This window comes from Podarcis bocagei (assembly GCF_964188305.1).
Source record: "Podarcis bocagei genome assembly, chromosome: 6".
Taxonomy (NCBI): Eukaryota; Metazoa; Chordata; class Lepidosauria; order Squamata; family Lacertidae; genus Podarcis; species Podarcis bocagei.
In genome coordinates, this window is record NC_138130.1 from 66,596,336 (window position 1) to 66,614,769 (window position 18,434).

Below are 18,434 nucleotides of genomic sequence, written 5' to 3' on the forward strand. Positions count from 1 at the left end.
GCCTGTCCATCAGTAACAGTTGTTGTTTGCCCCCAAGCCTTTTATTTTATCCTTAAGGAGTGAGCAGGGCTTCGTGGCAAGCTGGAAATCCAATTTCCTGGGCCCGGCCAGCAAAACAGAACAGGAAGATGGGAGGTGCTGGTTTGGTGTAATGCTTAGAGTGGTGGACTAAGAATTCACACTCACAGGGTACACTTAGGCCAGCCACATCTCATAGCTTCACCTCCAGTGGAGAGTTGCCACAAGGATAAAATGGAGGACCAAGAACCTTCTACATTGTATTGAGCTCCTTTGAATAAATTTATTTAATAACCATATAATAAGAAACAGGAGCTTTGGGTAAGTAGAGCTGAGGAAAGTGAGATGGGAATGACTTGGCATGGTTGGTGCCACATCTACACGGATAAGCCTTCCAGATGGTAGTTTTGCTATGGTAAGGAACAAAACAATGGTACAAATAACTTTACTTTTCCACATTATGTTTATAAAACAATATTTTTATTAGTTAGGGTACAACATTATTTTAAAAAACACCATAGCATGAATGCAGATAAAAACATTACAGAAGAATGAATCTCCCAGCCTTATATTGCTGTAATAGAGAGAGAAAGAATAAAGCAAAATGGCGAGCTGTAGCTGTCAGCTGAATTTCTGAAGCTATTTTATGGCTGTCTACACATCTTCTCTAATGCTGTAAACATGCAGCTTCCAACACATGAAGCAAAGTGGGATTCTAGAAGATCCTGTACGTTAGACTAGTACGAAGCTCAAGAGGCCTGTCAAGTAACGTGCGCCTAGTCATAGGACAGTCACCACCACAGTAACATCATGGATGGCATCATTAGGGTGATGGACAAGCAGGGTGCAAGTGGTACAAAACATCAGCAGATAAGGGGGCTACTCTGATGAGCTGCCACCAAGCGATCTTCTCAGAAGGGGTAGAGGAGGGGGCCTGTACAGCTGGGCCCCTGGCTTGGGAATCAATGGTAAAGACACAGCAAACCATTTGGCTGGCACACGAGGAATACTAGCCTAGTCCCAGCCTTTTACTTTAAGTCTTAGAATCTCCCAGAGCATCTTTCTTCTAACCTTGGCCTCTAATGCAATATCAGGGCTGTGAATGACATCGCCTTCACTAGTGGGTTGGGGTTTTTTTTAAGCCCAATAGTTAACGTAAAGCAATTTCACTTTATTCTAGATACTGTTGAACTCTGTACCCTAGCATGCTCTGCAGGAGGAAAACCCATACTCCTTTCTCCTAGCAATCAGGACTTTCAAGTCACAAGGCCAAACATCATACCAATGACATCCATGCTCATATGACATTCAGACACCATGGCGTGTTTTTTTAAAAGCTTTTTAATTTTATTTTAAGGAAAGCGTTGTCCCCAGAATCCAACTGCAAATTCTAAAGACTTTTTATGCACAAGGCTTAAAGCAGGGCATGCGTCAGTCAGGCTTGTGAATGTAAAGTCTATGATGCCTATTTGTGTCATATGTGCATCTTTTCTGCATTATCAAACATAGCTATAAATGGCAGGAGAGTCTGGAACACAAGCGAAGTTTCAACTTTGATAGCAGCCTAAAACAATGTGACTTATTGCTTAGTAAACATACCTGGCACACGTGCTGCACATCTAATTTACAAGGCCTATATAAGCCACAAAGATAGGATAAGAAGCCTTGAAATCATGTGTTAGATCTGAGTTCTAAAATAGAATAATTCAAAACATTTGTGTAAAAATGGTCTCATCAGATAGCAGTAACTGGATGTTCATGGCTCCTGGCATTGGCAGTATTGGTAAGAGGGGTTTTTCCAGTAAATGAGACATGACTCTGAAATTAATTCTAACGCAACTCACTTCTGTAGCCATAGAGTGGGGTTTAGTCATCAGCATTTAATATTTATAAAAGGGTCCACACTGAACAAGGAGCTGTACGTCAAAACAAATGCATAACAAGTCCCAGCCAGGAGTTCACGATCTAATAATAGCTAGTGATGCTTAGATGCAGAGACTGGCTTGTTTAGTCAAGGACTGACTTCTTTTCAAAGGCAATGGAATGTCACTCAAAGCCAGTACTACTGACACTCACATGCTGCAATATTATACAAACTTACCTAGTCATAAACCTTGCTTCTGAGTACACATGAATGGAACTGTAGTGCCATTTTCTTTAGTCTCCACCAATCTCTGAAACATTCTCGGGGCCATCCTATACATGTCTACTCAGAAGTAAGTCCCCAATGCCATTTACTTCAAGGAGTGCTGCTACCTCAGTGTATGTTCATATAGGGAGCAATAATGTCCCCTTTAGAAGTTTCTAGAACTTAATCTTAAAGCCTATCTGCAGAGTATATGCCCAATTAAAGACAGCAGAGTGGCTTGCAGTGTTTCAGGCAGCGGCAGCAAAGCCTTTCTATCTAACTAAGGGCCCAAAATAGCTACACCACAAGAAAAGAGCACCTGGAGAATCCCTCAAATTCTCCAGCCTTTCATCTGAAATAAGATGCAAGCACATCCACACAAAGGCAAGATGCAGGCAAGGAAAGAAATGGAACACCTGCTGCAAATTACAAAGAAGATATATGTGAACTGCTTGGAACACTCAAGAAAGCGCAATGCGTATACAGAGAATTATCAAATTGCTTAGGCCAGTAGTCAATTTATATTGAAAACTCCATCACAAATATAAAAACAAAATGCTGTTTCTGTGCTTCCTATTAGTCACAAACTGTGCACTGGAGCAGCTTCTTCAACCTTGTGCTCCTAGGTGTGGTTGGGACTGCAGCTCCTACCATTCATGATCATTGACTAAGGTGGCTGGGGGTTATGGGAGCTGTAGTCCAACAACATCTGGATATCCAAGGTTGGAGCTGGAACATGTGCTGGGAAGCATTTTTGCATCATTCCTTTCAAAGGGGCATCCAGCAGTGGGCACAGGGCTCCCTACTTTCTGCTAAAAGGTAGCTGGATGGAACAAAAACAGTTTAGAAATGGAAGCTTGGTTTGTGTCAGAACTTGCTCCAGAAGGGGATGAGATTGGGCATCTCTTTGGGTCTGTAAACTGACAAAGGGTCCACTGTCCAAACAGCGCCACTAACCTCATTTTCCACATTCTCTGTTTTCGTGCCTCACCTCTTCCAGGTAAAGGAATTCTGTAGATACCCTCCTTGAGGGTCCCTGAAATCTATGAGCCAACAGCAGTTCATATAAACACCCAGCGTAATGAATAGGACTGTTTTTGACCACAAGAATCTGCGAAAGCTACTGTGATATGATTCCAAACATCCCAGTACAGAACTCAACACTTTTTCTGGAATTTTTAGGGCATTTCTGGTCCTCATTCCAGTATAAAATATGTACTTTGGGACTCCTGTATGGTATTTTGCCTGTTGTGTGTCTGTGCCTTGACAGAACCAAAAATATTGGGGTTTTGAGAAGTCTGAAAATTGTCATAGAAACAGGAAAAATTAATCAGATTGTTTGAAGGTTAAAGGTCTTGCACATAGATCTGTCATATTTAATTCGAAATCTAATTGCTACATGGAGCGAGGATACCACACTGGCCCATGAGGACTATTTTTAGGTGGGTTTTAGATTTGGCTAACTGTAGGCAGGTGTTTTTTTAAAGGACACTATTATTATGGAGATAACATCATGGAATGAAGAAACACCAGTTCCCTAGACTGTAGGAAGGGTTAAAGGGAACACATCTGATCAAGCATCAATAGGATCAGGGAAGCAATCATCCACCGTTTCCAGAGCTTCAGTGTCAACCATGACTTCTCGAAATGCTGTTTCAACATCTTCCTCTGTTTTAGTCTCCAGTGCCAGCTTAGGTTGAACAGTAGGATTTGGATCCGTCTTGTGCTCTGGTTTAAAACTCTCACAGGTCTCAGGACCTTTAAAGGAAGCACAAGTTAGAATGTGCTATAAGAATGAATTAACATAGTCTCAGATCTCAATCTTTACTATAATCTTCAACAAAGTCTTAATCTCAGCTTTCCTTTTGTTGTTTTCTTTTTTAATTTTTGATTTATAGATTTATATCCCATCATTTAAACAGAAACCTCCTCACAAGGCAGTACATGACGTGTATCACTAAATCAACATCATCATCATCAAATAAGAATGTAAGAAGAGTTCGCTGGATCAGACCAAAGGCCCATCTTGTCTAGCATCCTGTTCTCACAGTGGCCAAACAGATTCCTGAGGAAAACCTACAAGCAAGACCCAAGCACAAAAGTACTTGTCCCACATCATTTAAAACATAAACAATAACACTAAAGCAATACATCCAAGTGACTGGTTGACAAATATATTGAAACAGCCATCAGTCCTAGCAAAACCTTATAACTACAACACAATCACAATAAAACATCTCACAAAACTTTGTCCAATTGAAATCATTATACAAGCGATTGTACAAACCAGTGTACAAGCGATTATTGTGGAGGAACTCTGAATGATTCCATTTGGCCATGTGGGGGCTGCTCTACATGTTACTCTACTGTTTTGTGGAATGGCCACCACACAAAAATTGTTGCATGTGGCTTTTAGAGGGTCACCATTTGTGCATCCCTGAACTACGCAAATACATTTAGTCCCACACAGCTTTGCTCTTTAATAACAACAACAATGACATAACTGTACCTACCAGGATTGGGGGTGCTGGCAACAAGGGCATCTGTGGTTTCACAGGGGTCTCCATTAGGAGGACTCTTTGGTTCTTCACTGGAAATGGCAGACAGGGTTACCCCCTCATCCTTTTCATCTTCTGTTGGAAAGCATAATGAGAGACTGAAAGGGGGCAAATCAATTAATCAATTAATATGGGTGAGGTGGAGTTTTGGCTTTGTGGGTATTCCTTCACCAATGCTAATTGCTGTCTACTAAACTGTACCCGGCCTCTCCATAAAAAGCCCAAAGCACCCCCCAAAAAAATCCATGTACAATTGCATAGTTATTGTCTTCAAAGGTTGCCATGCTTCATAGAGCAAAATAGCAGGTGCCCTATTTTACATCAGAGGTGGCTAACCTGTGGCCCTCTACTGGATGACATCTCATCCAAGAGAACATTGGCCAGGCAGGCCGAGGCTTTGGGGAGCTGAAGTTCAGCAACATCTGGAGGGTCACAGGATCCCCGCTTTCACCTGGCATTTGTTTAGGATTGAGGAATTGTTCACATGTAACTAAACTGTTGATTTTTTTTATGAGGATGAGCCAGTAAAGGGCACTAAGAGAATAAGAATTATAGGCAAAGAGGAGGAGAAAACTACAAAAAATGCATACAGTGAATAGTGGGTATAAGCAGTTTAATTCCAACTTGTATGAACTCTAGGTAAAGAAGGGCAAGGTCTCCAGATGGTCTCCTGATTGCCCTTTGGAATAAGATCAGTAGGCCTGGATTTTTTCCCATGTGGATTCTCCTAAACTTCAGGAACAAATTGTGGAACAGGTGTCTCTTGTTCTGGTAATGCCAGAACTGAGTTCTTGCCAGAGGCCTAATCATGCAAAGAAACCTACAAAATGTGACACCTTGATGTCAACATCACCATCATCATGATTTGTGGTGCCTGTAGGCAAAACTTATCATGGCGAAGCCTCTGTATCCCTTCTGTTCCCGTGGCATCTTATGAGACCATTTCTAGTTGCAACAACCTACGTTAAGAGGAGTGTAAGGAGTCAGGGTGAAGGATTTTGAAGAAATATCAGGTAGGCTTGATAAGAAATTTGGAAGATAGATCCCATGGTGCAGGGTCCCTTCTAACAGTTCTATGATTTTATGTGCCGAAGAAGCTGCATAGCTAAAAGATAGGTTAGGATCATTTGAATAAAATCAGCTAAATGATCCTTGATCCCTGAAACAAGAATGATGTAACCTTATGAGAACCTTTGCAGAAATGCAGTCAAGTGTATAACCTGAGAGGCAGGCTGGGATATGGGCAAAGGACCCATGGAAAGTAAATATGAGCTTTATTCCGGCTGGTTGCAAAATCTGCCTAACTTCAGAATTGTTACTTTTGTCTCGTAGTGTAAACAACTGCAGTTATAGGAGGAGCTTAGATTCATCTACAACAGGCATTGCAAACTTGGCTCTCCAGCTGCTTTGGGACTACAATACCCATCATCTATGACCACTGATCCTGTTAGCTAGGGATGATGGGAGTTGTAGTCCCAAAACAGCTGGAGGGCTGAGTCTGCGGATGCCTAATCTACAATAACCTATTTTTTTAAAGAATGTAAGTGTGGTTACAGGTCTATGCATTGCTTACATGGGGAGTAAACGCCACTGGACTTAGTAGATTTCACTTCTACTTAAACATACAATAGGATTGTGCTGCAAAATACAATGCAAAAAAGAAGAGGGGAAACTGTTATAGTACTCACCCGCAGGAACTGGAGTGAAATGATGCTTGCTCTTCATGCAGCAGCATGTGATCAGTGAGGCAATAATGGCCAGAAGGAGAGCACCCCCTCCACACGCTACCATAATATACAGGAAGTGCGGGTGCTGCAACAGATCTCCTGATTGAAAGAAACAACGTTGTTCTTAAGCAGTAAAGAAACAGGAGCAACATAAAGACAGGACTCAGGGTCACCACAATGTTAAAGGTGTCTTTGCCTATAATATGCAAGGTGTGTGTGTGGTTTTTTTTAACGCAAATAATATTGGTGGGGAAAAGACCACTGTTAGTTATCAGAATCCTACCAGGCATGGGGAAGTTATGTAAGGATGCTTCTAGACTGCAACTATTTGGGGGTGGCAAATTCAGGTTGCAGTCACACCCATATCCAGTGGCGTAGCGTGGGGGGTGCAGGGGGGGCCGGCCGCACCGGGCGCAACATCGGGGGGGGCGCTCGCACTCGCAGCTCTCTGCCCCTACCTGGCTCACTCACTCTCTCTCACTGCAGTGCTGGCTGTGCGAATCCGATCCGAGCTGCCGGGTCGCCGCCCACTGTGGAGGGGGAGGGTGCCAGGCGTGCGTTGCGGTGCGGAGCGGAGAGAGAGCGAGGGAGGGACTATCTGGGGGAGGGACAGTGCAGCAGCCGCCCAGCGCAGCGCTGAGCGCGGGAGAGAACCACACCAGACCAGACCAGGCAGCAGCAAGAAGAAGCTGGCAGCGGCAGCAGGTTAGGGGTTAGGGGGCGCAAATTACAAAGAAGCCTATGAATAGTAGTTTGTTAAGGGTGCTTTAAACCACTATTCTTCAGCTGATGGGGAATGAGCTACCCTTTGATCCTTCACACCTCATTTTACTTGAAATAAAATTTACTTACAAAAGAACATGATTCCCTCTGCCTCCCACTTCACTTAGATCAAACTTAAAAAAACCCACTTAAGGCTGGAAACATTCCATTTATACATAATACAGTAATCAACTTTATAGCCTAGTATGCTTTGCTTCCATTTTATATTTTAGTTCCTAGGAATTGAAGTGGCTTTCAGTCACTAATATTTACATTTATTATTATTAAAAAATATTTTTATCCCCATCACCACTGCTTTTGAAAGCCAAGAGGTTCCTGGGTTCATTCTGAATTATGGAGTGCCAACAGGATTTTCCAGACCTGGTCCATTCAGTGTGGGTTGCCTGCTGTACCCCACCTATCTAGTTGCAACAGGGCCAGCCCTTCCATTAGGCAACACAATTTGAGTATCAAAAAAGGGCAACAACTTATTAGTTATTTAATTTGCTGTCATTGTAATTTTACAAAGGAGAGGGGTTCTGGGGTTTTCTGTCTCAGGTAACAGGATAACTTGGATGGCCTTAGGGATTATGTACCTTGATTTGGTAGGAATTCATGGCACCATTTCCTGGTCAGCTGCAGACAGCAAAATGTGTTGTGCTGACCCAAATAGGTAGGAATTATCCTCCTTTGTTATGTAAAAAGCATACCCATAAATTCAAGAAAAAGGAGGGTCCAGAACAAAAGACCCAGAACTCAACCCCCCTCAGCCATGGAGCATAGAGGATATCATCATGAGATGCATAGAAACTTATTCAGACAGACATGCCGTGCCCATTTTAAGCCTTTATCACATGAGGAGGCCACTGTTTGCTGATTCCTGCGGCTGCTGCTACATCTCTCTAGGTCTGTAAAGGTTGGAGAGTGCAGAAATAGTTCCCTGTGACTGAGGGGATTGAACTGCACAGTTACTGCACCATAAATATCAAAGCCACGCACGACTGCTTGCAGTTAGCAGTCTGTGAGCAACCCATTGACTGCAATCCATTCAAAACATTCAGGGGGCAATAGGTATCCAATAAATTGCATTCTTTGTTTGCTTGTTTTTATTTCAACTGCCTGGTCCAGGACATAGACATTAAAAAGCAAAATACACTGCCAAAATGATGAATGATTTACCCTAACCATGAATGTCAGGTAAAGGAGATTTTATTGTGAGCTACTAATATTTCTGGTTATTTTGCAATGAATATCTAGGCAAGAATCACAAGATGGGGCCAAAACGGAAGCGGAGCCTTGGAGCATTCAGCTAATTATGCTGAGGACTGCTGTGTCAGTTGTGGTGCTGGTAACAGAAAGATTATTACATCAGTTTCAGATGTCTCTCGGTGACTTGTTAATGCTGACAGGCCTATGCTGTCTAAAATGTTCCTTCAGCAGCCAGTCATTTTAATGATTGCTTTGCTTTGCTTTTATTTTTATTTTACTTTTATTTTGTCATATACTGCCCTGATGTTTGTGAGATGGAAATGTGTGTGTATGCATGTGTGTGTGTGTGTGTGTGTGTGTGTGTGTATTTATGGGGTACATATTCAAATATGTTGTAAGATGTATTCAGACATGTATTTTCCCTCTTTAACATTTTCATTAAGTTTTCCAATATACAGAGTAACAAGAAATAAATTTAAAAAGTTGCCCCCCAAAATCATCATGGCCTGGAAGAAAAAAATGAGAATGCTGTATGGAACAAAGTAAATAACAAACCATCATTTTTCAGAGGGCCTTTCACCAAAAGTCTTTAAAATAAGCATGAAAAGGGGAAGAAATAACCCTCCCTTGTGTGTCTGTTAATTATCTATTAAGGTCCAGAAATTAAATTTAATATCCAAAAGCTTTACAAAATCCCAATATCTGCATATGCGGGTGGGACCAAATGTCCATGTTCTTTCAGACTCATGTATAATATAAAGTCATTCCACATGGCAAAGTAATGGTCACTAGTGATTTGGCCTCCCATTAGCCCCTGTCAACGCGGCCAAAGGTCAGGGATGATGGAAGGAGCTGTCCAACAATGTCTGGAGAGCACCCAGTAGGCAGGAAATGAAGGAAGATGATTTTGTGTTGGTGAGTCAGAGAGACAGATCTGCTGATATATAAATTCAAATAACACGTTGAACACCCATAAGAAGAAGGTAAAATATAACTTACGATCGTTACCACCATTACATGACAGCTCAATGGAGGAGCTGCTGCAAGCGTTTCTTCTATGGCAAGCGAGCTTTCCCTGTACCCCTTTCCCCAAAATAATGCTCTTGCCACCATCTTTCACACAAGCATCAACATCATGTATTATTCTCCCATTCCGAGTCCAGTAAACTCCATCATTGAATTGACCATCTGCTTCACAGGACAAATTTGCTCTTCCATCAGGTAGACAATTGATATAAACAGCTGGAGGCTTCTCTAGGCAGTGGAAAGAGAACAACAAAACAGAGAAAAAAATGTTACCAAGACAGTACAGTGGGAACCATCATCTGAACCTTTCCTTTTTTTTCATTTAATCCCCTATTACCTCCTTCAACTATATATAACATTCAATGGATCCTAATGAATTTTTCCTGCTGTTTGCTTCCGGAGAAATTGAAAGCTCCTCATGGTCCTTGTAAACAGAACTGCTCCTCTACTAAAATTTACCATCTTCTAAATTGGCATTCCAGGAATCTTCGAAAGCAAATCACATGGACTGCAGGTTCCTATTAACTTTGTTTTTAGGGGTACCAGCCCAAGGACATGTAATTAAGGTGTGATCCTGTATTGAAAATACAGCACAGGGGACAAGCAAACTTATGTTACTTCAATTCGTTGCCGTGCCCATGTCAATCAAACTGCCTTGCCAAACCATCAACTTCATCATGTCAGGAGCCACTAATGGTTGTGTGAAATTGGTTCATATTAGCTCTAGTCCAAAGAACATGAGTCCTCTTGTGACTTGTTGAATTCAAGCATACTGGAAAAAGATGGGGTGGTGTTTTTTTTGTTGTTGTTTTCCAAATCAGAACAAATATATGGAAAATCTGGGTCACAATATAGAAGCTTGGCAAAGGAATATTTCTGGGAAAAACATTCCCATACAAAATGTGATTCTCGCAATTCAAGCATGTATTTTAAGTAATGAAGGAATTGGTGTTTCCTTCTCCCTCTTTGGCAAGTTGTATCTTTGCTATTTAAATCCCACTTACGTGTGTACCCAAAGCACCATTGCCTTTGCTACAGCAGTTGCAGTTCTGCCTGTTTGCCTTTGGGTGGCACTTAAGAGTAATGTACTTAAACACTTGAATCATAAATGCATACCTTTCTTATGGCACTTTCTTCTGTTTTAACAAACTGATCCGAGTGCGTGCAGAGCCGTCGTGCGTGCAGAGCGTGCAGAGCTCCCTCCTTTAACCTGTTGTATACCAACCCACATCTTTGAACGAAACCTACACTCCCATTGATCAAACCCTATTTAAAAGGGATGCGGTAATTGTGATATTTTCCCAATGCAGTGCTTTAAGGTTACGAAATTAGAAGGCATCCGACAGCTTTAATATTTTTATTCTTGAAATATACTACGTTGCCTATAGCCTCAAATTTGAATTATGGATGGAAACATTTTCACAGATTTTAGGTATCCCAACTGACAAATCAATTGCCCGACAGCCCAGCCCTACTGAGTTCAGGGAAGGGGGTTGGTCTTAGTCCCAGGTAAGGATGTCTAAGATTGCAGCATGAATGTTGTAAAAGAGCCTTTGCTCTGTATCTCCTTGTTCGTAAAGGGTTTACTTGTTTTCTGCTTGTTGTGCAGCTGTTAAAAGCCAAGGATCCTCTGTCCATACAATATGGAGAACACACCCTCCAACATTCCTCAGATGAAAATAGGGACATTTCTCATTTGCCCTCCTCGACCTCCCATTTTTGGACCCCCTGGCAGAGATTTCCTATCAGAAGAAGGGCAAAAGGGAGCCCATGGAGGGGCAATGGGATGCTCCCTCACTGGTGTCGGGACAAGCCCCATTTCCTCTTCCTCAAGCTTGTTGGCAGCAGCACTGACAGGGGAAGTATGGACATTCTGGGATCAAATCAGAAGTCGGGATGGCTTTCTGAACTCCAGGACTATCCCTGGACACTTGGAGGGTATGTGAGAACCTCAAAGTACAGTGGTACCTCTAGTTACGAACTTAATTCGTTCCGAAGGTCCATTCTTAACCTGAAACTGTTCTTAACTAGAGGCGGGCTTTTGCTAATGGGGCCTCTTGCTGCTGCTGTGCTGCCAGCACACGATTTCCTTTCTCAGCCTGGGGCAAAGTTCTCAACTCAAGGTAACTCTTCCAGATAAGTGGAGTTTGTAACCTGAAGCGTTTGTAACCTGAGGCGTTTGTAACTCGAGGTACCACTGTACATGGGTACTCTGAGACAGACTGAGGGCAAAGCACATAGCCTGTATGTGTGGCCTTCTTCTGCTTCTTCTTCTTCTTCTTCTCCTTATTCTTATTCTTATTATTATTATTATTATTATTATTATTATTATATTCACACAGTGAAATTAATTATCTGAAACACTTGCGACAAGCACAAATAAAAAATTGGCATACCACAAAGCAGTTCACTTAAGGGAAATTTGCTGTATGGAACAAAGTAAATAACAAACCATCATTTTTCAGAGGGCCTTTCACCAAAAGTCTTTAAAATAAGCATGAAAAAGGAAAGAAATACCCTCCAGGCCTGCTTGCTACATGCAGCGTCTGTCAGGTGGTGGTAGTTATGAATGACAGCTGAGTGTGAGAGGTGATGTCCATTGGCCTCTAGAATAGTCTCCAACTGCCCCTAAAATGCCACGACTGTCACGAAAACCCTTAAGCCATCACAGCTTCTCACTTTGACATGTCGAGTCCCGAATTCCCCTCTTTATTGAGCTACACTAACTGGAAATGGCTTCACGTTGGCGGAAGCAAGAGGAAGAGAGAGTTGCCAACTGAGTCTCCTCCTCTGCTGCCATGTCCTTTGCCTCTGGGAGTCAGAGAAAATGGGGTGGAGTAAGAGGGAAGAGCTTTGTGCCAGGTCCAGGGGAGGGAGCCAGGTAGGTCGGCTGGCTAGCTAGCTGGTGGAGGAGCAGTAGCAGGAAGAAGGAGGAGAGAGGCAATGGAGACAACAACGGCAATGTCACTGCTACCCCTGCCCTAGGAGGTTGTGACTCTCAGCCTGGCAGGCCCCCAGTCACCCAGCCAGCCAGCCAGAATAAAAACAAGGAGAAAGTGTCAAGCCTCAAGAGAAGGTGGAGGCTGGAGGAGACCCTGGGCAGGAGCAGGCCCTGGGGGTTGCAGTTGGCGGTGTACAGGCAGCCCTGTGCAAGGATGGAGCTTAAGGGAGGGGACAAGGAGATTATTGGGGTGAGGTGGGTCCTGGAGCTAGGTGGGTTTCAAGTGAGGTTGTCTGTCTCATGGAAAACTTTATTAAGAAATCTTAACCTGCACAAAACAAAAAAGTCCTCTCCCTCGCCAGCAGTGATATTGAAGTACAGTGGTACCTCAGGTTACATACGCTTCAGGTTACATACGCTTCAGATTACAGACTCTGCTAACCCAGAAATATAACCTCAGGTTAAGAACTTTGCTTCAGGATGAGAACAGAAATCCTGCTCTGGCAGCGTGTCAACAGTGGGAGGCCCCATTAGCTAAAGTGGTGCCAGCGGCGTAGCGTGGGTTGTCAGCACCCGGGGCAAGGCAAGTAATTTACGCCCCATAACCCGGGGCAAGGCAAGTAATTTGCGCCCCCTAACCCAGGGCAAGGCAAGTAATTTGCGCCCCCTAACCCCTAACCTGTCGCCGCTGCCAGCTTCTTCTTGCTGCCGCCTGGGCTGGGGTATTTACGGTAAGGTAGCCACGGTGGCGGCGGCAGGTCCGTGTCAGGTGTTCTGAGGCGAGTTGCCGCTGGCGCTGCTGCCCAAACGACACCGCTTGCCCAGAGGAGGAGGAGGGCAGAGAGGCGAGGAAAATGCAACATGGCCCAGCAGCTGCAGCAGCAGCAGCGGCGGCGGGGCTGTGAGGAGGGGCTGCCTGGCGCGTCCTCCGCGGCCCTGACGCACGGGGACCGCGGCGAGCGCTGAGAGCCGCTGCCAGCTCGTTGGTTCCGCGAGACATGGGGCTCTGCTACAGCCTGCGCCCGAGGCTGTTCGGCGACTCCGGAGGCGGCCAGCGCCCCCCCCCCAGATGTTGCGCCCGGTGCGGCCGCCCCCCCTGCACCCCCCACGCTACGCCACTGAGTGGTGCTTCAGGTTAAGAACAGTTTCAGGTTAAGAACAGACCTCCAGAACAAATTAAGTATTTAACCCGAGGTACCACTGTAGAATAGAATGCCTCATTTTATCTGAGGCATGTTGGAGGGTACGCTTTTAGTCATTAGGCTGTGACTCTCCAAGTACTGCTGGATGACAGCTGCCATCATACATGTTTTTGGCCCTCCAACATAAGCTGGAGGGCCACAGTTTCCCCATCTGTGTTTTAGGCTAAATATCACTGAGTTTAAGCTTAAATTAAAGTGCACTTATTTGTGGATCACAAATTAAGGCTGCATGCTTCCTTGGAAATAATTCCCATTGAACACCGGCACCTATTTTCTGAGTGAGTATGCTTAGGATCACACAGTGTGTTTGAAGCAGAACCAGCAATTAATCAACCTCTTTGATTTTGCCATTGTCAATTCCAAAATGAGGATGCTGACCACAAGGAATGGATAGATTTATGTCAATTTCAGTTTCTCTCAGCTACTCGTTTTTCCCATCATAAATTTAGTTCTCTATATTTCCACATCAGTTTGCCAACGCTTTTCAAAAAGTCCTCATGAAAATCTATTGGCATGTTGATACAAATTTTTCTTTTGGGTAAGGAATTTCTGCAAGCAATTTCCCCTGATATGCCCAGTTTTGCAAAGCAATTTCCCTGAAGACAAAGTAGTTTTGTATGTTGATTTCACTAAGATATAAATATATACTACCTGGCTGGAGAACTGCTAAGCTGCAAATGAAAAGAAGTGCAGGTTTTGAAGGATGTCACTGTTTTGATTCATGCATTGTTTCAGAAAGTGCAGATTCGGTATAAAACGCAAACAGGTATTAGATGCAAATGAAATCAGTTCCCATGAAAATTGATTCCAATTTAGCCCCCATCCCTACTTACCACACACTTTGAGCAAGAAAATTTCACTGTCATTTCCAAAAGCAAATGTATATTTCCCCTCGTCATTTTCTGATAAATTCGTCATCTCTACAATCCCGTTCCTCAAGCACAGCCTTTTGTCACAATCATTGCAACAGTCCACCGTAAAATTCTCGGGCTTAGAACAGTTCGTTTCTTTCATTACTAGGATGCCACTTCGATTTTTAATTTCCAAAGGAAAAGAAACATCGCCACCAGCGTCGCCAAAAAGCTGTTTGAGGTCCATACAAGTCACACCTGCAACAGTAATAAAAGATTTAAGTAGATTTTTTTAATAAAAAAGCAGTTTATAAACACTATTAAATAAATAAATACATATTAAAAACCACAGTAAGTCCAATCAAAGAGGTAAGACTGTGGTCACAGAAAAAGATGAGCAACCTCTCAGTCGAAGAAAACATGAGAGAACAGTATTCTTCGTTTTTCCCCCTTTTTAGCTCATAGCTTCATTTTATCTGAGTGAAAAGTCAGGGTGTGGGATGGAATCAACTCAATATTGGTTACTAAGACTGAAAGCCTTAATTCATGAAATAGTGCAGTTTATAATTTTATATGAGTGCTGATCCTTTCGAAGGATACTTGATGAGCCATTGCTGTAAATAAATGAGCTAAATGTAGCTTTTAATTCAGGTAACATTTAATATATTTTTACAAGAAAGTATGTGGTTTGTCGGTTGAATAAGTGTTGTTTTTCATGTAGCTTAAACTGTCACCCATAGTGTGTATGTATTTGAATTCATTACTCATTGGCCTCAAAAAACGTTAAATGACTTCATATGGTCCACAGATTTATACTGATTACACCATAGAATGTTTAGAAATGGAAATAATCACCACCTACTTAGTAGTTTAAGAAAAAAAAGAATCTAAGCAGTGTTTGCAAAACTGGATGAATTCAGGCTAGTTACTTTCCCTCACTACAATTCACTGTCTCCAACATCATGCACAGATATTGAAAAGGACTTGGAGTATTGTTTTCAAAAGGATTTTAAACTGGAAACCTAGGTACATCAGACTTGATTTTGAGATGTTTTCATCAAGTATTCTAAATTATTTGTTCAAGGTCATGCCGAGAGACAAGAAAAGAATCCCGGAATCATTGTGTTGACCACCACCCCGCACGAAAAGCCCCGCAACCTCTTATTTCTCTTGCATTTACAAATGCAGTACATCAGGCGACATGGTTGCAATTAGTTTATGAGAAAATCTGTCTTACTTTGGAATGACTGTCCATTTTCATGCTTTGGCGGTTATGACACCAGTATTTCCCTGAGTCCCGTCGACTAGGAGAGGGGTGGCGGGGGTGAAATCTGAACGAAGAGGATCATTTCTGCTCACCTAGGCAAAGCAATGCCAATTTGATAAAAGAAAATTCCCACTTACCATCAGAAATGGTCAGAATCACCAGCACACATGGCAAGGGAAAAGAAAAGCGGAAATCCATTTTAAGCACCTTCTTGCATCGTGTGCTGAGAAGAGGATCTGGCTTTGCTGTTAAACCAACGCACTGGTCAGGAAATGATGTCAGAAGCAGGAATTTAAAAAAAGAAAAGAAGAAGAGCATATACTGGAGGGATGCAAGACTAATGTACAGTCAAAACAAAGCAGAAGGGTGTTTGGTTGACTGACCTCATGCTTTAGCCACATCACCTTGATGATCTATTTCTATGGCCCTGTATGCAGGAACTGGGGTGTGTAAGAATAAGATTCAGAAGGGGCGGTGAAATAGTGCTCTAAGCAAGTCCATCAGAGCCAACAGGACAGAGCTAGCAAGAATCCCAAGCAAATCCTGATATTGTGCCACTGAAGCCCTTTGTTGACTGATATAAACACAAGAGTGCAAAATGCAAGGCAACATAAACAATCTAATCCCACTAACAGTAGCCTTAACTTAATCATACTGAGTTGTATTCAACTACTGTATGTCATACGCAGAGGATGCCCATTGAAATCAACTAACTTTTACCCAGAGTAGACCTATTGAAATGAATGGCCATAAAGAAGTTGGGACCATTCATTTCAATGGCTCCACTTTGGGCTGGCGAGGTGAATCCTGCCCAATAGAACAAGCTAGATTCAACCAACTGAAGTGGATTCAGACCAAAAGCTGCAGCGCATATCGGTAGTGTTTGTGTGTGTGATTACTCTATATGCTTTGAGCATCAATGATAACTCAAAGAATTCTGTACCTTTGTAGATGGAACCAGCAGGACAAGCCCCAAATGCATGAGGTCTTCTTTCTGATGACAAATATTCAACCATGAATGAACTGTGCTGTATACAAATATGGCACTCTATGTTAACTCAATTTGATACAGCAGCAGTATAGTGCAGTGGTACCTCGGGTTAAGTACTTAATTCATTCCGGAGGTCCGTTCTTAACCTGAAACTGTTCTTAACCTGAAGCACCACTTTAGATAATGGGGCCTCCAGCTGCCGCTGCACTGCCACGCTGCTAGAGCACAATTTCTGTTCTCATCCTGAAGCAAAGTTCTTAACCTGAGGTACTATTTCTGGGTTAGCAGAGTCTGTAACCTGAAGTGTCTGTAACCTGAAGCGTATGCAACCCAAGGTACCACTGTAGTTGTAGCATACATATCGCTGTGGAAGATTATCCTGTTGCAAATACCTCTGATAATACTTTGCAGATACTCACATATGCCTCAGTTGAGAGGGTCATAGTAATGGCCCCATATGTGTGTGCAATGCATGTGTTATCCCCCACTAGAAAAGTGCCCTCTCACAAAGGCCCAGCTTGACAGTCAGCATTCTAGAGGATTCTGCCCACCCCCCAAAAAAGCTACCAAACTCTGTCTCTACAGGGTTGGCTGAAGGTCAGGATAACTATTCTGTCTCTACCACACGCACATACAGTGGGACAGGGGGAGGGGAACCTCGCTGTGATCTAAGATGCGACAAAAATAGCCTTCTGTGAGAAAGGCAGTGATCTGAAACTTCAGACATCTGCAGGCCAGTGGAGAGAGAGAGAAAAGACATCTGCAATTAAGAAGTCACCCATGGGTGCACTTGCCCTTTATATATATTTTTAGACCAGAACCGTGCAACTGCAACCTATATGTGGACCCCACCATCCTGCCCTAAGTGAATGCACTTGATTGGGGAAAGGCTCTATATTGCATCCAATAATAATTCTGAAAAGCAACAGAGGAATGAGGAAGAAACCAGCTCTCACCATTTGGGAAACATCAATTTTAGGCTACTATTTTTTCCTGGTCATTTCAATGTGTTCAATATACATTTTATTCATGTTGCAAGTCAGATGCTAAGTTGGCACTTTCTCTCTCTGAACTTTCACTTTCTCTGTCCTGGTTCTAGACTTGCCTGGTCTTCTTCCTTAATTTCCTCCCGTGGCCCAACATATCAGTCTACATATGAATTTCCGCCTTCCTGGGATTGTCTCATCCTGGCATTCTTTCCAGCCTGACTCTTGCCCGGCATCCCTTTGCAGAGGAATCAGGGGAAGAACCTTGAGAAGGGGATGTCGAGTGAGGGGTGGAGCAAGGCCGAGTCTCCAGCCAGGATTTGAGGGATACCCATTGCCCTCTGGTGAGCTTCCGTAGCAGTGGTAACAGGCAGCAGCAATGCTCCAAAAAGCGCTGGGTGGGAGCTCCCAGAGTGGTGCAGCGTTTTCCCACGATGCTGCCAGCATGATGCTACACTGGCTTTGCAGAGAACTGTCATTGTAACTAGGTCTGACACTTGGAGCACCAGACCCAGAAGAAAAATTAAGCGGGTTCCAGGGCAGGTGGCAGCAATGGGTCCTGCCATGGTGTTGGGGCCCCCAACACTCGCCCAAGGAGTCCAGGGACCAGCGCTGACCGTGCCTGTAGTGCCTTAGTTATCCTGAATCTGGTGTCCTCCACATATTGTTGGACTACAATTCCCACCAGTCCCAGCCACCACAAGCTGCTGTTGTGAGGACACCAAGTTGCTGTTGTGCAACACAATTCACTTACCCCTCTCGTGCAAA

General features: G+C 43.3%; 1 protein-coding gene across 1 annotated transcript; it reads right to left on the reverse strand.

Moving 5' to 3' along the window:
* Positions 1 to 334: 334 nt before the first annotated feature.
* On the reverse strand, positions 335 to 15,946 carry LOC308590018 (uncharacterized protein). The gene is made up of 6 exons (XM_081199692.1): positions 15,827 to 15,946; positions 14,405 to 14,680; positions 9,402 to 9,656; positions 6,393 to 6,530; positions 4,660 to 4,779; positions 335 to 3,904 (listed from the first exon to the last, which is right to left on the reverse strand). The coding sequence occupies exons 1-6, from the start codon at positions 15,885 to 15,887 to the stop codon at positions 3,720 to 3,722; spliced, it is 1,035 nt and encodes a 344-aa protein (XP_081055818.1). The 5' UTR covers positions 15,888 to 15,946; the 3' UTR covers positions 335 to 3,719.
* Between the last annotated feature and the right edge of the window lie 2,488 nt (positions 15,947 to 18,434).